The sequence below is a fragment of the Salvia hispanica genome, chromosome 3 (genome assembly GCF_023119035.1).
Source record: "Salvia hispanica cultivar TCC Black 2014 chromosome 3, UniMelb_Shisp_WGS_1.0, whole genome shotgun sequence".
NCBI classification, from domain to species: Eukaryota; Viridiplantae; Streptophyta; class Magnoliopsida; order Lamiales; family Lamiaceae; genus Salvia; species Salvia hispanica.
The window spans coordinates 22,606,285-22,626,412 of record NC_062967.1 but is presented as its reverse complement, the minus strand read 5'-3'; the positions used below and the strand labels follow the sequence as shown (position 1 = coordinate 22,626,412).

Here is a 20,128-nt window from a genome sequence, read left to right as displayed (position 1 = left end):
TCCATTTTTGACTTTTAGCTATCTTTTTTGTTCTATTTTGCATATTTTCATAAAACACGTCAAATACCAAAATAGAAAAAATATGTAAGTAATGGACATGTACAGACACTCAAAACTAACGGCGCCAAAAACTTGATGTACTATTTATTAGCACTAAAAATACTTGCAAGTATATAAGGTAGATCTAGTATAGCTAAAGAGGTCAGTATCGGAATATTGAACACAGGTAATAAGATTGCAATTGTCTATTATATACTAAGCATCATATACATCTAGAGACAAGAGATTTTTGGATTTGGATTTATAAACTAGACATAAATAAATAAATAACAGAAAACATAAAAACAAATAATACAAAGCATGCTAAGGAATGTAGAGTTTTAGAAACCACAATCAATAGCTAATATCAAATCAACTTTCTTGAATTACAGTCTCTAGAGTTATTAAGCTATCATATATGTAAAACTATATTTTCTCCCGAAGCATACAATTTGTAGATTGCTACCTAGAAACGAAGTCTCATTTATGAAACTAAGGCAACAACTCCTAAAAGCTCCTAAGATAAATTTGCTTCATTCAAAGACTCAAATCTCTTGATTATATTGGCAAAAACGTCAATCTCTCATCTTTCAAATTAAGCTACTCATCTCCCTATTATTGTAGTAGAATCCACATGCATTTATAAGATGGTCAATCAAACAAACGTATAAGTACAAGAGAAATTAAAATAACTACAAGAGCTAACAAGGAAAATCAATTAAATAAATAACTTATAATCATAGAATTTTTGCCAAAAATTCTACAAAAGATGTTTACTGAAAACAACAATTAAAGTACTAGATATGAAGTAAAACAAAACAAAACCCAAGATTGAATTATGCAGTCTCCAGTCTTATCTTGCTTGGATCTGTAGAGTTCCACTCTAAAGGAAGGTGGAAGAATAATATGTGGAAGAATAATATAGAGAGGGAGAGGATTGGAGGCTCTGAGATAAATATTACTCCCTCCGTCCCACTTTAGGAGTCCCGGTTTACTACTTTTGGGTGTCCCACTTTAGGAGTTCCGGTTGGAATATTCCATAATTAGTAATAGGCCCCACATTCCACTCACTTTTATCCACTCACATTTTATTATAAAACTAATATATAAAAGTAGGACCCACATTCCACTATTTTTTCACCAACATTCTTTTATATTTCTTAAAACTCGTGCCGAACTCAACCGGGACTCCTAAAGTGGGACGGAGGGAGTATGAATTATGTTATGAGGTATATATAGGCTTGAAAAAATTTAAAATTGGTAAAAAAAGTGTCGTCCAAGTAATGGGAAATATGGTAATTTCGAGTTCTATAATTAATAGGAGAGATTTGGTATCACAAGACAATAATTTCTTTCCTTGAATTTTCGCCAGCTTTTGACTGTGCTGCGCAACGTTCGTAAAATGACTATAAATTTCTCCATAGAACTCCGATTTAGATGTTCAAAGTACCCATGTGAAGCTCTTTCAAAGGAGAAGAGAATGGTATGTAGTCGGCACTGATTGAACTTTAAAGTCGCAGGCAGAATGGGCTCGAATAGAGGCTGCTGCACCTTGGATTTTTTGCACATTTTTTCGTTCATTTTCTATCATTTATCAACAAATACGTCAAAATACCAAAATGTACAACATAATTTGCATAATTGACATTTAAAACGAGCCAAATCTAGGCCTTTAAAACATGCAAAATCTGTGTTTATCACTGATCTAAGTTATCCATTTTTTTTAAGTGACTATGTTTAATTTTAGTTCTAGTTCTCCAGATATAGAGTGCGTTTTATGTGTGTACATAAAACGTTTATTTTGTGCAGGGTGCAGATACTATGTTTAGACCATATGTTTGTCAAAGCTTGCCATCATATAACTACGCTAATTAAATATCTATCTCATTAAATGTGAAGTGTTAAACGTTGTAAAAAAAAAATTAGAAAAAAAAATTAGATATTGAATTCCTACATAATGCATTTTAAAAAGTTCTTTTTGTAGGTTAACAGAAAAAAAATTTAGATATTGAATTCCTACATCATGCATTTTAAAATGTTCTTTTTGTAGTCCGTGCATATTAATTCATCTAGTGACTTTGAAGTTTGAAATATAAGAAGAAAACTGTAAAATAAAAAGTACAATGAAAAACTCAAAGGTCTTTAGTCTGATATCAAAACTTTTTCCTTGATTGCAAACTGATTCTTCATTGCAGCATTGTGAAATATATTTCCTAGTCACCTGGAGTATGATAAAGATAAATAATTAATCACATTTCAAGAAAGTTTAATAATCCAACATATTTTGCTTATCAAAATTTGAATCTTTATTTTTTCATTAGAATAAATATGCTATATTTTCAAAAATATCTTGACACAGCTGGTGTTGCATAGATAAATAATTAATCACATTTCAAGAAAGTTTAATAATCCAACATATTTTGCTTATCAAAATTTGAATCTTTATTTTTTCATTAGAATAAATATGCTATATTTTCAAAAATATCTTGACACAGCTGGTGTTGCATACCTGCTGAAGCTAGCACTTGTTCCGACCCGGTTACCGGAAAGGATCACCTAATTCTTTTCCTAATACATTTCCTAATCTACCCCTCACATACATGGTAATGGACCCACCATCATATTTTATGTTTGTGAGGGGTGGATTAGAAAAAGTATTAGGAAAAGAATTAGATGATCCTTTCCGCCATGCTACTAGCATTTAACACTATCAAAGTAAACCATCTTCAGTTTCAATATATTTCCTCTGTACAAAAAAATAATAATTAAATAACACCGATTTTAATGCGCAATTAGTAAATTGAGAGAGAGAGAGACAAAATGTGGTGAAGTAGTGTTAGTGGATTGTGGGGGTCCACAGCTACAATGATGTGTATGGTTAGTATTTGTTTAAAATTTTCTATATTTAGAATTTGTCTAATTTTGGTGGACTACCCAGAATGGTAAAATTCTATTCACCACAAAAAAAATCTTTTAATGACACAAAAATTGTGGCGCAATTACTTGCATTGGAAAATTTAAAAAATGACGAATTTAGGACGCAAAAGAAAGTGTTCATAAATTAAGGATAAATTAACTTAATTTATGCTTTTTAGGACGCTTTAATTTGCGTCCTCTAATTTCAGTTGGGACACCAACAATAAGGACGTTTTTTGAAACGTCGGCGGCATATTTAAAATACAAAGTAGCATCCTTAATTGCATTAAAAATTTCCTTAATGATATTTTGTAGTGATTTTTTGTGGACGAAGGTAGTAATTTGTAACGTACATAGTGTACGGAGGCAATACAAGATTTTGGCTTTGAAGGGGCCAAATTACAAGTAACAGTAGTATATTTTCAGTATCCTCGTCACCAGAAGTAGCTGCGTCATTAGCAATACGGGCTCCGAGAGAGATGCATAATGAGAAAGGAGTAGAAGATGATCATTACTATCCGAGGGAAGCTTGCGACTAGGGACAAACTGCTTTTTGTGGAGGAGTTGGACCCTACCTGCCAGCTTTGGGGGGCGGGGGGTACTCAAAGAATCAGCAGACCATCTGTTCTTTAAATGCTCCAAGACGTGGGCAGTGTGGGGCAAGATTCTGGAATGGCTTGGAATCTCAAGAAGATCAGTGACCATCAAGACTCAAGATTGTGATCAAATGGGCATGTCGGCAGACGAGGGGCTCAGTTATAGTGCAAATGGCAAAAAGGATTGCACTTATGGCTGCAGCCACACACATTTGGAAAACGCGGAACGCAGTCATCTTCGATGGAAAGACTTGGGTTATTGCAAGGGTGATCTTTCAGATCAAGGAAGCCACCTATAGTACTTTGAACTCACGTTTCTCCCACGATCAAGTTGTTCTCCACTCCCCAGATAGATGATGATGGTGATTGTTTTTCAGGTGGTAGTGGAATTTTGGCACGTCTTGAATCACTCATTAGGGTATTCATTTTCTCTTTGGAAAGTTTTCCATGGGTTTTTATTCCCATAGGGTTTTAACGAGGCCCACCAACACTGGGTTGTGGCGGATGTCTCAAGATGGTGCTCTCTTTGTATGCTTCGATTTTGTTGATCTTATGTATCTTTCATGGGCTTGCCCATGTTATTTTGGTATTCTTAGTCTCCTTGTTGGCTAGTCGTTGATGTTTCCTCTCGGGTATGCCCGAGAGTATGATGTAAACGATAAGTTCTGATGATATTCGATTAATTTATTCATAAAAAAGAGAAGATGATCATTAGGAAGTAGAGATATATGATGGTTATCGTTAAAAGAAACATCAACGTCAAAAGAACTGATCTTGTCGGGAACACGATGGTAGTGTTGTTATAATAACTATGATAGGGTCTTTGATCTAGCAAATCTCGCCAAAGATCATCCTCAATATACATTTTTTGATTTTATTTGATTTATCATATCGTTTATTTTAGTTAGTTATATTTATTTATTTTCCGTATCTTTTATAAACTTTTTATTTATATATCTTGCTTGATTAGCAAGATGGAGTACATTTTAGGGTTTAGAATTTCTCCGTTCCGTGGTAGTGGAGACGTTTCATTTCGGCACACGATTTAAGAAAAAATGTATTAAGTGAGTTAAGTAAAGGAAGAATAAAGTAGGAAATGAAAAAGGCAGAGAGATGAAGAGAGAGTAAAGTAAGCGGGAAGAAATGCGTTGACTTTTTTATTAAAAAGGGAAATGACTTCATTACTATGGAACGTACCAAAATGACAAAATGACTCCACTACTATGGAACGAAGGGAGTAGAATTATATAGCATTTCTAGTCATCGAGAAATAAAATATTAACTTATTCTCATTTTCGGTTCTGGTGGAAATCGTCCCCTAGCACCTGAACTAGCTAGATTTATTTCTCTTCTATTTGTCGTTCAATCTGCGGTGCTCAGGCTCGATAGGTCAAGAACCTATCAAACGATTAATAACATTCTTTCTTAACAACTAAGCATCATATATAATTATTTATTTTCTCCCGCTGAAAGTATAATAAACAACACATACATTTATTCTCAGATTTCAAAGATCTGATCTTAATAAATTTTTTACATAAATGTATGAAAACAATAAAAATAAACAAGTGAAAGAATAAATTAAAAATGGAAAATCTGCAATAAATAAAAATAAAGAAAACAAAAAAACTATCAAATGGAAAATAGATGAAATTCAAAAATCAGCAATTAATGCACCAGATGGGCGAATCGAACAATAGAGTGGGCGAGGCTGAATTGAAATTCATCCACACTACTTCACGAGTAAAAATTCCATACTCATAAATTTATAATAGATTCATAAATTTATAAATAATACTTATATGGTAATTGACATTGTTTGGGGACCATTGGCCCTGTCCCTAACTAGGATAACAGCCCTAATTGTCCATAATGTATGGAACACGTCATTTAAAATTGTACAACAAATGCAAAGTCAGTTACTAGAAAATTTCAATAAAAAAATTATTCGAAGATGAAGTAGTACTCTATAAATAGCAAGCAATTATTTGCCAATATCCCATCATCATAATCTGGCTCATCCCCAACAATGGATTTCGCAATACTAATTAAGCTATCATTATTATTTGTAGCAATAATAGTAACAATTTGCATTTACTCTCACTTCAAATCAACCAACAACGCAACAACTCCACCGCACCCGCCGGGTGCATGGCCGTTAATAGGACACTGTTGGGTTTTCTTGTATTCATCTAATGAGCGCATCGAAAATTGCATACAAGAGTAACATATCTTGATTCATAATCATATTGCAAGTTGAGCATGTAAAACACAACGGAATTAAATCTTACTTGTTGTGTTGTTTTATTCTTCGATTGAATCCTGCAAGTTGAATCCACTACTATCGAGGTCCACGTGCAATCCAATCCGATGCAGGAACTATGCCGGTACAATTGATACGTAGAAGAATGCTAGGAATTCTCTCTACAAAGCTTTACGTATTTTCTCTCTACTGTACGCTATTTCTCATGCCCCACAATGGAGAATAAATAATCATTATATAGATGAAGAGTCACTAGGGTTCCACGATTGCTGGGCTTATGGACTAATATAATTGTAGCCCAACTATTATTAATTAATCCATATTAATCTAATTCTTGCCCATTTCCTTTCAATCTCCCACTTGGACTAGCATTAGATATAATACGCAGTTCCAACTTTGTACCCTTAAGCGGATCAAAATACACATATAGTGTGACCCTTTAGACCCTCATTATCGACGACGATCTAATCGAAGTCTGTACAAAACTCCTAGACTGCGTTGGCAGCGTAGCTCGATATATGAAGGACGTTTACGTGAATTCGGTAAACAAGCCTTTACATAATGTTTATAGTAATATCCTTTCATTCACGAACCACCCGATTGAGCCTAAGATTTGCTATGTGTCATCCAAATAGCTCAATCACTTTATCTCATATTTATTAAATGACCCATTCGATCATATTCAATTACTTTAATCGAATATATCTTTGCATTGGCCAATGACTTAATGATCAAGTAATATAGAGAATTTGAGTGTTTTCTCAAAATTCTAATCGAGAAATGAATTTCATTCTTGGCTCAACTACCATTTTCATTTATCTTATGATATACCCAACACAGGTACGTGTCTCAATCATCCTTTGGGAGGCAAAGCGTTGGACAAGATCAAAGCACACCACTCAACAAACAAAATATGTAATGACCTCAGATCCAAGGACTATTACATACTTCCTGCACTAATAAACTGTAGACACTTAACAAAACAATTTAATAGTAGGGTATACCAATACTCTCCAAAGTATACTATGTGTCCATCACGAGTATCTGATATCTCATAGTTGTGAGAACAACTACATTCTCGAAGAATGCGATGCAACCCCCATGCTAACCTGTAACATATCATCAATATCTCATTCTTGATGATCATTGGTTAGAGCTATTTTAGAATTATACTATATCATTAATGTCACACTCCATTAACGACCGTCATAATTCAAGGGAACAAATATTTAGAATACAGACAAACATTTAAAACAATTATTCCAATAAGTGCACAAAACCGATAGAAAATAAAATTTTCATAGAATGTGATCAAGTAATATTGTCTCAATACAAAATGTTTCTAAGACATATAAAACTTTAACACCCACTGATTCAAAGCCATCTACCAACATGCTTAACACCTAAACTCTCAAAGTGCTTGTGTTTTGCTACACATAAAGGTTTGGTGAAAGGGTCAGCCAAATTATCATCAGTGGGTACTCTTTCTAATTTTATGTCGCCTCTTTCAATTATTTCTTTGATCAGATAATATCTTCTGGGAACATGCTTGTTCATGTTCATAGCTCTGGGTTTCCTTTGCTTGCGCAACAGCACCAGTGTTGTCACAGTACAAAGGTATTGCACTACTGGCACTCGGAACGACACCCAGTTCCTTAACGAACTCTAACAAAGCAACATCTTCTTTGGCAGCTTCAGATGCAGCAATATACTCGGCTTCGGTGGTGGAATCAGCAGTTGTACCTTGTTTGGAACTATTCCAACTCACTGCTCCACTATTGAGGATAAAAACATATCCAGACTGAGACTTATAGTCGTCATGGTCTGTTTGGAAACTAGCATCAGTATACCCAGTAACTGATAACTCTGGTTGTCCACCATAGACTAAGAAATATTCTTTAGTCCTTCTAAGGTACTTAAGAATAGTCTTAACAGTTTTCCAATGTTCCTCACCGGGATTTTGCTGAAATCTGCCTATCATGCTAAGCGCATAGGCCACATCTGGCCTAGTAGATATCATGGCATACATAATAGATCCTATAGTCGAAGCATATGAGATCCTCTTCATGTTGTCTCTTTCTTTGTCATTAAAAGGACAATCCTTCTTTGACAATACAATGTCATGTTCCATAGGAAGAAAACCTTTCTTAGAATTCTCCATTGAGAAGCGCCTTAACAACTTGTCTATTTAAGTGGATTGTGATAATCCTAACATCCTATTTGGTCTATCTCGATAGATCTTAATTCCAAGGATAAAAGAAGCAGCACCCAGATCCTTCATCATAAAGGATCTAGACAACCACTCTTTTACGGATTGCATCATAGAACGATCGTTTCCCATAATCAAGATGTCATCAACATATATGATAAGGTATACGATGTTTCCATTCTCACGTTTACTATAAACGCAAGGGTCCTATTTGCTTTTGACAAAACCAAACGATTTGATTGTTCTGTCAAAACAAATATTCCATCTCCTTGAAGCTTGCTTAAGTCCATAAATGGACTTCTTAAGCTTGCATACTGCATTCGGCCTTTCTTTCGATACAAAACCTTCAGGTTGTGTCATATAGACATCGCCTTCTAATTCTCCATTGAGAAATGCGGTTTTGACATCCATTTGCCAAATATCAAAGTTGTAGTATGCAGCTATTGCAAGTAATATCCTAATGGACTTGATCTTAGCAACTGGCGAAAAGGTTTCATCATAGTCAATGCCTTCGCGTTGACTATAACCTTTTGCCACTAACCTAGCCTTGTAGGTTTGTACTTTGCCATTTGCATCTCTCTTCTTTTTGAAGATCCATTTGCAGCCTATAGGGTAAACCCCATCTGGCAAGTCAACTAGTTCCCAGACTAAGTTGAAGTACATCGAGTCCATTTCAGATATCAAGGCTTCAAGCCACTTCTCTCGATCGGTGTCTGACACCGCCTCGGTATAGGTTTTAGGCTCATCGTCATCTAAATCAACTTCATCATCTTGGTTCTCAACCATTAGATTTAGTCTCTCAGGTGGACGACGAGTCCTTCTAGGCCTATTGAGTTGGTTTTGCTCTGGTTCAGGCTGTTCATTCTGTATGTGAGAAGATTCAGGAATATCCCCATGATCTTCTTGAGGTGGAGGTGATGCAACTATTCTTGTCTTTGATGCATCTCATTGTCTTGAGGTGGTCCTTCGAGAGTCTCTCTAAGGTCCTCTCTAAGAGTAATTTCCCCTCCCAATAGATCATCAAAAACTCCCACTGAGTTATTGTTCAAACCATTTAACAATACCTCATCCTCAATGTTATCTTGTGATTCTTGAATTTCTTCAAGATCTACAATGTTGTAACCTTGTTCCTTTAAGACATAATTGTCTTCAAGAAACGTCACATTCCTAGAGATTATCACCTTGTGATCTCCAGGGCAGTAGAATTCATATCCTTTAGTTTCTTTAGGATATCCCACAAAATAGCATTTCTTACTTTTAGTTTCCAATTTATTAGTCATCATTTTCTTAACAAAAGCTGGACAACCCCAGGTCCGGATATGGTTAAGACTTGCTTCTTGCCACACCATAACTCATATGGTGTTTTCTCGACTGATTTAGAAGGAATCCTATTTAGAATGTAAATAGCTGTTAATAAGGCATGACCCCATAGGAATAAAGGGAGACTGACGAAGCTCATCATGGATCGAACCATATCTAATAATGTTCGATTTCTCCTTTCAGATACTCCATTCATTTGAGGTGTACCAGGAGGTGTCCAGTCTGACTTGGATTCCATGTGACTTCAAGTAATTAAGAAATTCTCGGCTCAAGTATTCCCCTCCTCGATCTGATCGAAGAGTCTTGATACTTTTCCCAAGTTGTTTCTCAACTTCACACTTAAACTCTTTAAATTTCTCGAAGGCCTCGGATTTATGTTTCATAAGATACACATACCCATACCTTGATAAATCATCAGTAAAAGTTATGAAGTACGAATAACCGCCTCTTGCTTGAGTTGGAAACGGTCCACACACATCTGTGTGAATTAACTCTAGAAAATCCTTAGCACGCACCCCTTTCCCAGAAAATGGTTTACTTGTCATTTTTCCTTTGAGACAAAATTCACAAGCTCCATATGATTCTAAATCAAATGAAGTGAGATAGTCTAACTTTCTCAATCTTGCTATTCTTTTCTCATTAATATGACCAAGTCTGCAATGCCAAAGATAAGTTGCATTATTCGTATTACATAGCTTAGGTCTTTTGTTTTGCACATTGAGAATATTTCGTTTGTATTCAAGCATATATAATCCATTTTCAAGAGTGACATTTCCATAAAACAATCCATTAAAAGAAAACGAGCATCTGCTGTTCGCAAAATGGAAGGAAAAACCTTCAATGTCTAACATCGGAATGGAAATAATATTCTTAGAAATAACTGGAACGAAATAACAATTGAACAATTCTAGTCTATGTCCTGAGGGAAGATCCAATCTGTAAGTCCCCACGCATTCGGCAACAACTCTTGCTCCATTCCCAACACGCAAATCAACTTCCCCAGGCCTCACTTTCCTGCAGTCACTTAGACCCTGCACATTATAACAAATGTGTGAGCCACAAGCTGTATCTAATACCCAAGATTGTGAATTATTCATAGACATATTTATCTCAATGACAAACATACCTGAGCTCCCACTTTCTGCACCTAGTGCCTTGAATTTTGGGCAGTCTCTCTTCCAATGTCCCTTCTCATAACAGAAAAGACACTCATCCTTTGATGATTTCGACTTCTTCTTAGCCCCTCCACTCTTAGGCTTTAGAACAACATCCTTAGATGCTTTCTTCTTCTGTTGCTGCTTATTCTTCCATTTGGAAGACTTCGCAGAAGAACTCACTATGAGCACAGATTTGATCTTAGCAGTTGAAGACTCATAAGTCTTAAGCATGTTGTGCAACTCTGGCAGCCCAACCTTCGTGTTGTTCATGTTGAAATTCACAATGAAATTCTCAACACTACTAGGAAGAGACTGAAGAATTAGATTTGTTGAGACATTTGCGGGAAGCACCGATCCAATCGATGCTAACCTCTCAATCAAACTAATCATTTTCAGCACATGCTCAGAAACCTTGCCTCCATCACGAAGCTTGCACTTGAAGAGATCGCGAAGTATCTCATACTCCATAGTTTGATCTTGTGAAGCATACAAACTCTCCAAGTGTTTAAGCATCTCATATGGAAGCATATGCTCATGTTGTCTTTGAAGTTCCAAACTCATGGATGACAACATGATGCACTGAGCATCATTTGCAGTTTCAACATGTTTCTCATGAGCAGCTGCGTCAAACGTAGCAAACTCATTCCTTACTGGGAACGACACCAATTGGTTTGTCCAAGACATAATCAGTTTTGTCATGCCTTAGCATCAAGCGCAAACAACGGAGCCAATCCGTGAAATTTGACCCAGTCAACTTGTGTGTTTCCATCAAACATTTGTAAGTCAAGTTTGACATTTTATCTGAACAGAAAAATACAATGAAAAGTAAATTAGAAAAGCATACAAAGATCACATTCGTATCACTAACCAAACAAGGGTTTATTGTATTGATTAGATCCCACTAATTTTAATATATATTATGTCCCCCAAACATAAAATACGAATTTATATCAAATATAAATTTTAGTGGTCCAAGATCTAAGTCCATATTATCGCAGCCCCTGCTTTGGCTGATCACTACAATAATATTACAAGGTAGTCCTCCAAGCCAATTGCAACAACTATTTTGCAATTCTTGGTTTATTAATCCAATTAATATGCATCCATAAACCATTTAGGTCGCTTTGGCTTTACTAAACAATTTAAGCAAGTCAACCCCATCACACGATGCCAACCATGCATCTATGAATGAGCCTAGGCCTTGTGGATTTAGAGTAAACGCTTTGGTGTAAAACTCGTGGTCGAGAAGACTAGGAAAATCAAACAATTATGATGGACGATGCGTTTGTTTCAAAAACAAGACTTGTATTTTATGGGGAAAAAGTGTGATACTAGTTTGTGAATATAATATCCAATATTAAATTTCAAACAATTAGTGGGCGCCGCCTACCCAGACATAGTATAACACGGACTGCAATTAGTGGGCGCCGCCTACCCAGACATAGTATAACACGGACTACAAATACTGGGCGCCGCCTACCCAGACATAGTATAACACGGACTACACATACTGGGCGCCGCCTACCCAGACATAGTATAACACGGTCTCAAACTACTATAGTTAAAATAAATAAGCATAAATCAAATAGCATGCTTATCACATAGGATATCAAATAATGCTCAACAAATAAAATCAAATTTTATTCTCATATTAAATGTGGATTCAACTATTTACATTAATTCTAAATTAATGTAAACTGTAAAATATTGATCCAATTAATATTAACGTAATTGGACTTACTGTATATAATAAATTTTAAATTAATTATATACCTAATTATAAAAATCTGTCCTACTATTTTAAAAGGAAAGGCCCGTGCCTGATATTCGAAGAAAAGATGGCAATCAATCTTAAAAACTCAAAATTTAAGATTTCAAGATTTTCAAAACAGATATGATATTCAAAATATCAAATCAATTTTCAATAAAGCTTTAAGACGTTTTGGAGTTGTCAAAATTTTCGAATGATTTTGAAGTCTAACTTCATGTTTAAAACTAGTTCCGAAAAGATATTAAATAAACCAAAAAAGATTTTCTTTCCAAAAATCTAATTAAAGGGTTAATTTCAGTTTTTCTGTATCTTCGATAACAAGTCTCCAGAATAGTCAAAATCTCCAAAATTTTCTTTAAAAAATCAAAATTAAAGCTTTCTGGCTTTTCTTTAAAACCTTTCAAACGGAATAGAAATCTAATTTCTAACTTCCAAAGTTAATTACTAATCAAATTTTGATAGAAATTTCAAATTTTATTCCTCATCCAATTTAATCTTCAAAAGATAGAAGACTGTTTCACGTGAAATCATATTTCATCCACAAACCCAATTACGAGAACAAGTTACGGTAGTCCACAAATAATTAGCGCACAAAATAATTATTATTGGGTTTTCTTGTATTCATAATCATATTGCAAGTTGAGCATGTAAAACACAACGGAATTAAATCTTACTTGTTGTGTTGTTTTCTTCTTCGATTGAATCCTGCAAGTTGAATCCACTACTATCGAGGTCCACGTGCAATCCAATCCGATACAGGAACTATCCCGGTACAATTGCTCCGTAGAAGAATGCTAGGAATTCTCTCTACAAAGTTGGGAGGCGATCAGGGAGTGCTTCACCGCCAACGACCGCGTCTTTGTGACGCGGCCGAGCACGGCCATTGCGAAGCACTTGGGCTACGGCGGCGCGAGCTTTGGGTTCGCGCCGTACGAGCGCTATTGGCGTGACGTCAGGAAGATGGTGACCGTTGACCTCTTCTCCGCCCGCCCCCTTCACGACTTAGGTCATGTGCGGGCGGAGGAGGTCGATGCCTTCGTCAAGGAGTTGTACTCGATGAGCGACGGTGGCCGGCCAGAGGAGACGGTGGCGTTGGGTCGTCGGATTGAGCACTTGACGTTCAATATCATCGTCAGGATGTTAGTTGGGAAAGATTCTCGTTTTCCATGTAAGCTATGTCAAAACTTTATTTTGTATGAAAATATGAAAATTCAAATAATTAGGTACTCTCTCAATCCCTTATAATTTGTCACAATTTGACTTGGCACAAGTTTTAGGAAATGTTAAAAAAAAATGAGTTGAATAAGTTAGTGGAATTATAAGAAAAAGTTGGTGGAATATGACCCTAGTACTATTTATGAATATGACCCTACTTACTATTTATGTAAAAGTGAAATAAGACTCTTATTATGGGACGGATTAAAATGAGAAAATATGACTCTTATTATGGGACGAAGACATCATGTATTAATTCTAGACATGCATTAACTCTAGTTAACATGAAAATCAAAATCGCACAATTATATTCAAAAAAAGAAATCAAAATGAACTGTCCGAAAAAAGGAAATTGCACATTTATATATAAAAAAAAATCATAAAAAATGAAAAATCTAAAAATTAATTTCTATCACCGGTAGTGTGACCAACATTACCAGTTTTAAGCTAATAATGGTTGTTCCTGCAGAGGAGATGACAAAAATTGGAAGTTCCAAGAAGCCATACATAAAGCATTGTATCTCGGTGGAGCATCGGCGGATCTAGGTGGGGTCGGGCGGGGTCGGCCGACCCCACCGTTGTTCCCGGAGAATAGCCGGATAATACCCTTCCTTAGCTGCCGACCCCACGCCGCCGGAAGCAAACCTGTGGCCGCCTCTGCCGAGAAGAAGAAGACGCAAATTGCCAGATTCCAATATTTTAATATTCGGACTTCATAAATGGGCTTGCCTTGTATTAATTGATACCATAATTAAATAAACCCAACTTTCAATAATTTTAACTTATTTAAATATAGAGAATGCAAAAGATTTGTTAACTTGCTTACAGACTTGGCGATTTTATAACAGGAAAAGAAAACCCTTTCATTCTCTATCTAATATTTATACTGTATCAAAGAGAATTTCAAACTTTAGGCTTTAGGGGTTTTGTGCTACGAAAAGAATTTCGAAGGAATTTCTTAGTAATTGGCGTCAACAATATTTTTTGAGAGTTTCTTGTATCTTATCACTTATTGAGGTATTTAAAATAATCATTCAAGTTTAAGTTGGTACTATTATTTGTTTTTTTTTTTTTCTTTTTTCTGATTTCTTATCGATTGATAAAATTGGTCTTACTTTACCAGTAGCTACAACATCCGTTGAAAGAGTGTTTTCTGCAATGAAATTTGTGAAGTCAGAGCTGAGAAATAGGATGGGAGATGACTGGTTGAACGACAGTTTGACGGTATATAGCGAGAAGGGGGTGTTTGCAGCTATTCCCAATGCAAGGATTTTGAGTCGTTTTCAGAAAATGGATACTCGAAGAAGCCAACTATCTCGCATAGCATACGATTGTGGTAATGATTTCTTTGAGACCTAATTGTGACTTGGAGTTGAGATTTGGCTGTTGAATAGTCAATATTGTTGAAGGAATGGCGTGGTTGTTGAATAGTCAATATCGTTGAATATGTGACGTGGCTGTGAATAATTGATGCGGGGGAAATATATCGTGGTGAATTATTTCCTAAGGGCGAGTGAGATTAAATAGGATTACCCATAAATATCATACCCATTTTATTTGTAATTTTTGACCACTATGATTTATTGGAAATGAATTCTATCTTCTTGGATTTAAATATTTCTTTGCGATATTTATCCAAATTAAATCCAATAACCAATTATCCTTATTTTCTTCATGAGAAAATCGACCCCATGCTTGTTCAGATTTCGAAAGTCCCCTATTTATGAGGAGAAAGAATTATTTATTATATTATTTAATCCCTTATTTATTCTCTTCCATGAATAAATTCAAATATCCTAGCAAATCTTGCCATATCCTATTTAAATTAGGATTTGAAATTGATTCATTGTGGGAGAGCCTCAAATTCACGCCTACTCTCCTATTTTTATTGAGGGAATTATTATTTTTATTCTGCTTCGTGATATCTTGCTCTCCATGAAAATTTAAATAAATCCTACCCATATTTAATAGGCAGAAATCGCCTACTCCTTGTTTTAATAGTGGGATTTATTATTTTTATTCTACTCTGTGATATTTTATTTCACTCTGTGAGAATTAATTCATATGCTAGCTAATTAATTAGCATAGAATTCGAAATCCCCTTATTTCTCCCTATAATTCACGCCACTTTCCTCCTCATATCTTCTCAAATCTTTATTTATTTAATTGTGGGATTATATTCTTGAAATCTATAAATAAGAGAGAAAAAAACTCTAACCCTAGCCAAACTACACGCCTCTCTCACGCCTCCCTCTCTCCTACTCTCTCTCAATTTTTCTTCTACTTTTCACCAAGAATTCTTCATCCTTTGAAAAGAATTTGCGTTGAAGCCTCAAGATTCGTTGAAGAACTAGAGTATATCCTTCTTCTACTATTTGTTTCCATCAAGAAAAGGTACTTTTGATCTATCTTTTCTCATCTAACCGATTAATCGGTGTTCTTTAACCTTCATGCATATAGATCGAATGAAAGGGGGGAAAATAATTGATGAAAGAGAAGCATGTATGTGTGTGTGTGTCGGCGTGTACATGTGTGTGTCGATGTGTGTGTATGATGCGTGTTGTGCGAAGAATACTCATGCGTGACCATGTTGTGATGGTAAATCTGACATTGAAGTATGAATAAATTGATATGATGAACATGTCTTGGTTGTGAATGTTAATATAAGACCAATCGGTGGAAAAAGGGAAACGTTCGGGGGCATGCATGATTTAGAGTTCGTTGATTGAGGCTGATTCGTGATACATATTATCTAAACGTGATAACTCACGCACGAAGTGTGATAGCAAAGGGAAGAAAGTACTTGAAATTTGAGCAGTCGAGGTGGGCTTTATTTCCTACTCTTTTATTTTTTGAAATTATGATTACGGTGTTATAAGTGTGGTTTAAAATGTTATGTCATGCCTATGATTGTTTTGACGATGTTGTGTGCCTGATGCCTAGTTTGTGAGTTCGCTCCATTAGGCTATAGGGCTATGTTGTCTAATGCCTAGTTTGTGAGTTCACTCCATCAGGCTATAGGACTATAAAAACGAATTCGGGTCTGATTAGGGCCGCAAACCCTATCAGGCTAGTGTACACGGTTGAGACTGGGAGCCATCCTTGCTAGTCGGTCGGTCTCGTGGGCGAATAGTGTGGCCACACATTCGTCGCACCATGGAAATGTTGTGATCGATGGATTGATGAGAAAATGGGGGAGATTGATTTGACTGGCTAGTCTATGAAATTATTTTGTGATACTCGATGATATTCTTTTCTTAATGAAAAAAACTTGAGTTCACTATGATATGGTTGTCATAACTATAAAAATGTTTTCGGCATGAGTCCACTGGGTATTTCAAAATACTCAGCCCTGCATGTGTTTTCCTTATGCGCAGGTTGAGCTGGCGACGAGCGGTTGGTGGTGTTGAGCAATTTAATTAAAATACTATGGTTGTCTTGAAACTCCGAGTATCGTTGTGTCTTCATACATGACTTCACTCTTCTCTTGGATGCTTCCGCTGAAACATGTTGTACTTATCGTTGGTTGATCTTGAAACTATATTAATTTCCGTTTAGAACCTAGAGACATGATATGTTTTGGATTAAATTGAACCCTTGTCGTTTTGATCATTTATGATGATTGTTGTTATCCATTGTATTTAACTACCAAAGCGTTATTCTGATTTTTTTCTTGTTGTTAACCATTCATTAAATACGTTATTCAAATCCTTTGATGAAACCCTAGTCCTTTCTTCGTTTGCATTTAAGTCCTTTTAAGTCGTCATCGCCCGCATTTATGTAACCCTAGAAGGGCGGTCGTGACAATTTGAGTTTAGGATATAATTAAAAAGATGTGATAATTTGAGAAATCTTTTGATTTTTCTACTTACCATTAATTGACCGACCTAATATTTTATATTCAGATTCTAATCATGACGGGATCAGAATGCACATCTGCGATAATAATATGGGCAATCTCGTTGCTCCTAAACAATCCTCATGCCATAAAACTAGCTCAGGACGAAATTGATAGAGTAGTAGGTACAGATAGATTCGTGCAAGAATTCGACATCAACAACCTCACCTACCTACAAGCAATCTTCAAAGAAACCCTAAGGTTGTACCCACCGGGCCCCTTATCAGGACCTCGCGAGACCCTCAAGGACTGCTAGGGGTGCTTAAACGGTTATCCGATTCTCGGTTAACCGGAATTGGAATCGGAACCGACCGGTTAATTGAGGAACCGGAAACGGAAAATTCGGTTCCGGTTCCGGTACCGGTTCCAACTTTTTAAATAAAATTGGTTCCGGTTCCGAATCGAAATCAACCGGTTCCTTATCGAGAACCGGATTATAATTCAATTTTATTTTTTATAATATATATATACTAATAAATCTAATTTAATTGAATTAATTTTGAATTAAAGGTAAAATAATTTGAAACATTAAATAATTTTTAGATTTAAACTGTGTTAGATTCGCGAACTTTATTGTCTGAAGTATTTAAAATGTTTAAACCGTGATACTTTGAATCTACAATTAGTTCCCTAATCCATTTTTTATGAACTAACTACAATGAGTAGGACTCATAAGTTTGTTTTTAATTTATTAAAGAACTTATACAAATACAATATCATTTCATATGATAGAAATTTCACTTTATAACAAATTTATGTAACAATTCATTTAACATACGATTTTAATATATTTGTAAATAATTTATTAACTGTTCTTTTATAAACCAAAAAGTCACAACCTACTTCACTTGGCATCACTCTTATCCATATATGAATATTATTGTATTGTTGGTTAGTATTTTTTGTGTATTTATTTGAATTTTTAGTTATTATTTGTTATATTTCTAGATGTTGGATTATTATTTTTTTAGTATTGAACTATTTAAAATTATAAATAAATTCGGATTAAAATTACACATTGATTCCGGTTCCGGTTCTAGGATTCATGAAAATTTAAAATCGGTTAACCGGTCCGGTTAGAACCGGAACCGGCCGAATAAGCAGGCCTAAGGACTGCCACATCGGTGGATACCATGTCCCAAAAGGTACGCGTTTGGTCGTTAATATATGGAAGTTGCACCGTGATCCAAATGTTTGGTCCGAGCCAGACGAATTTAGGCTCGAGAGATTCTTAAACGAAAAAAATCAAATAAATTTTAAAGGACAATGTTTCGAGTTCATCCCATTTAGCTCGGGTCGAAGAATGTGCCCCGGGATGACAATGGGGTTGTAAGTTATACAACTAACCCTAGCACGTTTGCTCCAAAGTTTTGAGTTATCAATGCCAAATGGGGAGACAGTTGACATGACTGAAGGGTTGGGACTCTCTCTCCCAAAATTGAAGCCTCTCGATGTTGTTATAATTCCAAGGCTTTCTACAACATTATACCAGCATATCTAAGTGCCATAACATTATCTTTTCAATAATGGAGAATGTGTTGGAATAAAGCAATCAAGAATCAAACAATCATGAGGAGATGAAGGCAAAATTTGAGAAAAGTGCCAAGAAGAGTTCTAAGTCCAAAAACAAAATAATTGAAGATTAATTTAAATATTTGTATTGATTTACATTCCAAAATTGTTAAAGGATGCAGTTTTTTAAATTGTTCAATGTAATAGTAGATAATTATAGGGAGGTGATCAATTGCTAACTAATTAGCAATCCAAAACTAAGGCCAATTTTTAATCATTAGATTAGGAGATCTAGTGGTTGATATAATGCCAAGTGTATTATATTTAAAATTTAAATAATTATTAAATAAAATTAAAGGGTATTAATGTCAATCTCCTCTTATTAAAATTATCCTAAAACTTTAAATTTACGTAACTTTCTCAATTTAAATTATTTTTTTGCAAAAAATATATCAAATTAAAGGCAATTTAATAAGGATTCTAACGAGGTCTCAATTGCATATGTTCCGACGATATTCGGATGATAAAATTTGATGATTTTTATATCAGTTTTCGTATATGTTGATGATTTGACGAAATCTCAATATAATGCATGTAAAATCTCAATATAATGCATGTGAAATCTCAATAAAACTGGGTTGATATTTTCCTGTACTTGTGTTGAAATACTAATGTCATTGTGTTGATATTTGTAATACAATATGTTAATATAAAAAAAAAACACGAAAATTATGATAGGATGATGAAATTTGATGATTTTTATTTCAGTTTTCGTGTATGTTGATGATTTGACGAAATCTCAATATAATGCATATAAAATTTCAATATTATGCATGTAAAATCTCAATATAATGCATGTGAAATCTCAATAAAACTGGATTGATATTTTCGTGTATTTGTGTTGAAATACTCATGTCATGTTAATATAAAAAAAAACACGAAAATTATGATATGATAATAAAATAACGATCTTACCCTTTTGTTGATATTTTGTCTACTATTTATTGAGATTCGTAAGATTTAATCTCATCTACTCATTTTAAAATCAAAGGATGGAGATTTGGTCTTGATTTTGGATTATGATGCTATAAGCGATTGAAGATGACCCTAAATGTTATATTAAGATCATTTCATTATTTTTTTGAATTTTTTTTTTTTTTTTCCATCATGTTGGTCGCACCTATCAGAAAAAGCAAAAGAAAAAGCAAAAGGAAGAAAAACATTGAAAAAGA

At 34.9% G+C, this 20,128-nt stretch overlaps 3 protein-coding genes across 3 annotated transcripts; 1 reads left to right on the top strand and 2 right to left on the bottom strand.

Annotated features, from left to right (window-relative positions):
- Positions 1-7,321: 7,321 nt before the first annotated feature.
- LOC125209611 (secreted RxLR effector protein 161-like) lies at positions 7,322-7,882 on the bottom strand. Its single transcript, XM_048109202.1, has one exon. The coding sequence runs from the start codon at positions 7,880-7,882 to the stop codon at positions 7,322-7,324; it is 561 nt and encodes a 186-aa protein (XP_047965159.1).
- Positions 7,883-10,174: 2,292 nt separating this feature from the next.
- LOC125209042 lies at positions 10,175-10,777 on the bottom strand. Its single transcript, XM_048108625.1, has 2 exons — positions 10,470-10,777; positions 10,175-10,374 (listed from the first exon to the last, which is right to left on the bottom strand). Exons 1-2 carry the CDS (start codon positions 10,768-10,770, stop codon positions 10,364-10,366), a joined length of 312 nt encoding a protein of 103 aa, XP_047964582.1. The 5' UTR covers positions 10,771-10,777; the 3' UTR covers positions 10,175-10,363.
- Positions 10,778-10,899: 122 nt separating this feature from the next.
- On the top strand, positions 10,900-18,885 carry LOC125209610 (dimethylnonatriene synthase-like). The gene is given in 4 exon segments (XM_048109201.1): positions 10,900-10,952; positions 13,087-13,513; positions 17,392-17,638; positions 18,503-18,885. Coding segments are annotated over 4 exon segments (1,110 nt in total).
- Positions 18,886-20,128: the final 1,243 nt, after the last annotated feature.

Coding starts and splice junctions, on each gene's coding strand:
- LOC125209042 (XM_048108625.1), bottom strand. CDS start 10,770: ATGAACAACACGAAGGTTGGGCTGCCAGAGTTGCACAACATGCTTAAG.
- LOC125209611 (XM_048109202.1), bottom strand. CDS start 7,882: ATGAAGAGGATCTCATATGCTTCGACTATAGGATCTATTATGTATGCC.